The following is a 5,079-nucleotide window of genomic DNA, read 5'->3' as shown; positions in this document are numbered from 1 at the left end:
TAAGAATTATTCATATGTGAGTCTTCCATACATGTGTGTGGATCAAAGGATCACTCTCATTATGTGGCAGTTTGGGGCGTTTTAGGGCATAGGAAGAAAGGGCAGAATTTAAGCCTGAAAACTGCTTCCCCAGGCTCCTCAGAGGCATGTATAAGGGCCCTTCACACACTGTGAACAACATAATAAATACTTCCCGAGGCCTCATTCCATGAAATCTCGGTGCTTGGGTACCCAAGGAGTCAGGAGGGGTGATTTTATCACGAATATTGAAGCAGAACAGCCCTGCTCTGACTCACAGTCTGTTTTCCTTCAACCGGGATCCCCAGGGGCATTGTTAAAAACCGCTCCCGCTGTGTCTTCTGAATAAAAGATGGCTTTAGGGCAGCACAGAATGAGCTGCTGCTTGGGCTAGGAAACATCCTCTGTCCAAACCTTCATGCTTTATCCGGACACAAGGGCAGAGGCCACACTAGCACTTCAGGACAGAGAGTGACAGGCAGACAGTGCCCGGTTCTGTGGTGGATGACACAAAGGCTGGTGCGGAAGAAGGGCTGAACCCCGGGGAGGCCTGACGCCTGTCAGTAATGAGATCATGAAAAGCAGTTCTGAGTTGCTTCCGTGTGGCCCCACGAACATCTTTATTCCCTGGGTCTGTGCCTGGGGTGGGCCTCAGATCCCATAGAACAGAGTGAAGGGGTTGTCACATTTACTTGTCATTTGGTAATTTTCAGTGAATTAGGGGTATGGAGTTTCCATCTGCCATCTGGCCTCACTCTGGTAACCATGGTAACCACCATCTGCCTGACTTAATACTATCAAGTCCTGTGCCAAAAGAGCACTGGACAGGGTGTTGGGACCAGAGAGCTGGTCATCCTTTACTGGTCACCCTGGACAAGGGCTCTGACCTTGCTGGGTCTCAGTCTCTTTCTGTGTATAACAGCAGATTTGGTCTGAATGTCTTTAAGGTGCCTTTCTCTTAGGAAGAGAATGCCACTCTGGGGAGAAATTATCTGAGATCATCAGCACCATTTATAGTCTGAGGACCTGGTCAGCATTTCTTATGTCTCCTGCATGTGGAGTTAAAGTGTTACCTGTCTGGAGACAAAGAGAATTGCCTGTGAATTAACTGCTGAGGAAAGCAGCTATAAAAACGAGTGATAGGAACTAGCAAAAGGAAAGAGACAGGACTGTTTAAGTGCCACAAGGCGGAAACTAACTGTTCCGAGTGAAAGGGACCTCAACAATGACTCCACTGGGGCTGATATGGCCAGAGAGGGGAAGGGGCCCGTCCAGGGCCACTCAGGGAGCCAGCGGCAGCACAGATGCACCCCCAGCCAGCTCCGTCCTCCATGGGGAGCTTCAGCTGGGAACAGTCAATGGTGACTTTCCTGTGCTCAACTGGCCACACGCTGGTTTTACATTTCCCAGGACAGGAGGCTTCCTGCCCCGTCTCCAACAACCCACTGCGTCCCCTGGACTTGGGTACATCTACCTGAACTACTGGAGAGGAAAGACTACTAGATACTTCTTAAGGCTTGGAAAGGTCTCACCCCACCCCAAGCTTCTTTCTTGAAGCTAAGTCATTACACTGACTTAGGCGCTAAAGTCTGGACTTGGTCTCTGGGCTCAGGCCAGAATTATTTCCCAGAAGCCTGAACTCCAGGCCAAAACCCAGGCTCCTTGGGACTCACTGGCCACCTTCTCACTCACCCTAAACTCTGCGCTGCCCACTCCAGGCAGAGTACACAGGGGCACTTCAAAACCTCGTGGGTGGGATACACTCATGCTTAGGAAGCCGGTAAGCAGTGCTAACGTTTTGGTTTCTTTTTGTTTGGTTTTCAAAAGGTACATAAAGAGGGTGGGCAACTATAGCACTCAGAGATTATTTTACTGTGATGTTAATGAAGCTTAAGCTTCTAAGTCCCTAGCATTTCATAATAAGTTTCTAAGTCCCTAGCAGTTCTATTCCTTTACTTAAGGCAGGACTCTCCAAATTATATATGTTTTAGACCCACGAAACCTGGGTCTGCCCCTAATAGCACCACAATCTTTTCAGATCTTACGTCTCCAAAGGTCTTACATTTCCTGGATAGAGCTCCCTCAGCATCCCAGCTCAGCCCCATCCCACACCTGGCGCCCTGGTGCTCTGGTGCTCTGGCCTGGTGACTCCTGATTCCCCAGTCTGGAACTCATCCTCCTCCCACATCCTCAACTTCCCTTCCTCCCCCATCCTCTACTTCCCTTCCTCCCCCATCCTCTACTTCCCTTCCTCCCTATTCAAACAATCCACCTAGCGCTGGATACCTGGGAACTCGGATCCCCCTCCTTAACTCCCAGTCTCCTGCGGGGCAAACAGACCATGCCTACAAATAAGTGACTGCATAAGCAGGTACTTAAGTACCAAAAGGGGTAGCAGGCTCACCAAAAATTCGACTAGCACAGTGAGTGGCGTCTCCAAGGATTCTCGCCCCAGTCTCTCTGAGCACGAGGAGAGATAAGAAATACTGCTCCCTAAGGGGAAACTGAGTGCCAGGCAGCGCCGTCCACCACTGGGCAGGGGGATCCTTCGCTCCACACCCCAGAGGGTTGGAATCCTTCCTTCTCTACCCATCCAATCCCCGACCCCGACTCACCGAACTCGCAAGGGCCGTCGCGCGCCTTGTGCAGGTGACCCGGGTGCGCGCGGGGCGAGTGCCGGGCGCGCAGGCGCAGCGCGCAGACGCTGGGGTACGAGCGACCGTCGGAGCCGCAGACGGTGCCGCGCTGCGCGCACACGCAGAGCCCGGTGCCCTCGGGCGCCGCCCCCGCGGCCCGGCTCGCGCACACCAGGCCGGGGCCGCAGCGCGCGCCTGCGCGGCCCCCGCAGCTCGCGCCCTCGGCTCCCAGGCAGCGAGTGCAGCAGCCGCACTCGTCGCGCGCCGAGATCCCGGGCGCCGGGCAGGGCGCGGGCGCCGGGCAGCCCTCTGGCCTGCACGGACCACACTCGGGTAGCCGGCCGCCCACGTCGCGGATTCCGAGGCTCGGGGACAGCGGCGGCAGCAGCGGCAGCAGCAGCAGAAGCAGCAGCGGCAAGAGCAGAGACAAGCGCGGCATGGCTTGCTCCGGGACAGCGGCGACGCCTCTGCTTCGCGCTCCGCTCCGCGCCCGCCGAGCAGCCACCGCTCCCGCCCCGCGGCCGCTGATTGGCCGGGCCTGCACCGCGGGGCGCCCGCAGACCGCTGCTCCAGCCCGGGACCCGCGCGGTGCCCGCGGCCCGGGGCTCCGAGCTGGAGGGACGCCCACAGAGCAGCTCTCCGACCTCCGATTGGACTCTTGAGGGAACCGAGACCCAGTCGGGGCGAGAACTTGCCCGAGGTCGCTATGGCAGAGTCAGGATTGGATAACCGTTAAGGTCTCCGGATCCAAGGCTGGCTCCAGATAGTATGCCCGTAAATCCTCCCAGAAGTATGCGCTATTTTATTTAATTTTATTTTGCATTCAGTAGTTTTCAAAGTTTTATTTTATAAAGAGAATATATGGTTTAAAATGTAGATTTTACATGTACATGTAAGGATGAAAAGAGGGTTACCCTACCACCTTGTATCCCCATCCTCCAACTCGGCTTCCAGAGGCCACTCTTGCTATCGGGTTTTTGTATATCTTTTCAGAAATTTTATCTATGCCTATAAAAGTACATGTGCCTAAAAAAGCCCCTTCCTTTAAAACACACACACTCTGTTTCTCTCTCACACACACAGAGTAGCGTGCCATACACATTAGTCTGCACTTGGTTTTTGCACTTACAATGTTTCACAGTTTCCCCACCTCTTGTCATCTCTGAAACTGGGTTTCCTATACAATCAATGGGAGTATAGTTCATTGGCTCTGTGTGTTTCTTAATGCTGCATAAAGTCATGGTGCATCTCCGTCCACAGTGACTTTGTTGTGATGAGATATGGTGGAGTTCATACAGAGTGGCCTTTCCACAGGGTTTAGTTGCAGTTATTTAACCACTTGTTTTACATCCTTTGGTTAATATGAATAATGCTTTGATGAAGTCTTGGTGCACAAGGGTCAGTGTACCTGTGGCTTAGTGGGGAATGCATGTTGGAAAGATGCAGTTTCTTGTAGTCAGTTATTCATGCCGCTGTTGCGCCTTCTCTGGGCCAGGCTCTGTGCACACCATCCTGCCTGAGTTCCGGCAGGTCACCCAGACGAGAAACCTAAGAGAGTCTTGGCTGCTGGGATTTGATGTGTTGCCGGGTAAAGGCATTGGATGGAGGGAGGGACTCGCTGAGCAGGTTTTGTAGGAGACTTTTCCTGCCTTTACTGGCCACCCCTCATTTGTCTTGTGCTCTATTGTTTTTTCTTTGCTGAGCTCCTGGAGATAGAGAAAGCCTCTTGCAGCCTGGGAAGACTAGCTACACCATTCTTGGGTGGGGTTCATTTTGCTTTTCAAGCCCAGTTCCTTCCCAGTTTGCAATCTTCTTATCCCCAGAAAGGAGCCTCTTCTGAGGCCACTTTATGTGATGGTCAGAGGAGGGCCATCTGCCTGGTCTACGCCGGGCCTTACCTTACAATCAGCCACACAGAGCAGGGGTGGTCAGGCACCATGAAGGGGTGGTGGTAAGGAATAAATATAACAATGTTGGTAATGCACTCAGCGCAGCTCTCAGAACGTATCAACAGTGGCTTTCAACCTGGAGGCTGCTGTCTTTACCAGGAGGGGCCTTTTAAAGTGCTCTCACCCCTTGACCCCTCTGTGCTCTTCTAGGAATCTCTCCTAAAAAAATAATCACTATGTGTGAAGATTTCATCCTGGAGTTGGTTACTACAGCCAAAAAAAAGGAAACGACCTAAATGCCCACTGAGAGGCAATCATTAAATAAATTATGGTACATCTAACAATAGAGGATTATGCAGGCATTAAAAATTAGAAAGATATGGGTTAATAGAAATGAAAACATGTTTATAATACATTGTTTAGTAAAATAGCAGTTAAAAAGTGCACATCTAATGTGATGGCATATTTGTAAATATGTGAATGTGTAAACATGCAAAAATGTAAGATTGTTTTAATGATGTGAAGGAAACCCTTTT

General features: G+C 51.7%; 1 protein-coding gene across 1 annotated transcript; it reads right to left on the bottom strand.

Moving 5' to 3' along the window:
• Positions 1 to 2,633: 2,633 nt before the first annotated feature.
• LOC116465395 (insulin-like growth factor-binding protein-like 1) lies at positions 2,634 to 3,215 on the bottom strand (the record flags this gene model as incomplete). Its single annotated transcript, XM_032148479.2, has 1 exon — positions 2,634 to 3,215. A coding segment is annotated over exon 1 (460 nt), but the record flags the coding sequence as incomplete, so codon positions are not given.
• Between the last annotated feature and the right edge of the window lie 1,864 nt (positions 3,216 to 5,079).

The sequence above is a fragment of the Hylobates moloch genome, unplaced genomic scaffold (genome assembly GCF_009828535.3).
Source record: "Hylobates moloch isolate HMO894 unplaced genomic scaffold, HMol_V3 SCAFFOLD_4920, whole genome shotgun sequence".
Classification (NCBI taxonomy): Eukaryota; Metazoa; Chordata; class Mammalia; order Primates; family Hylobatidae; genus Hylobates; species Hylobates moloch.
The sequence above is the reverse complement of the archived record's forward strand: the minus strand, read 5'-3'. Positions and strand labels throughout refer to the sequence as shown.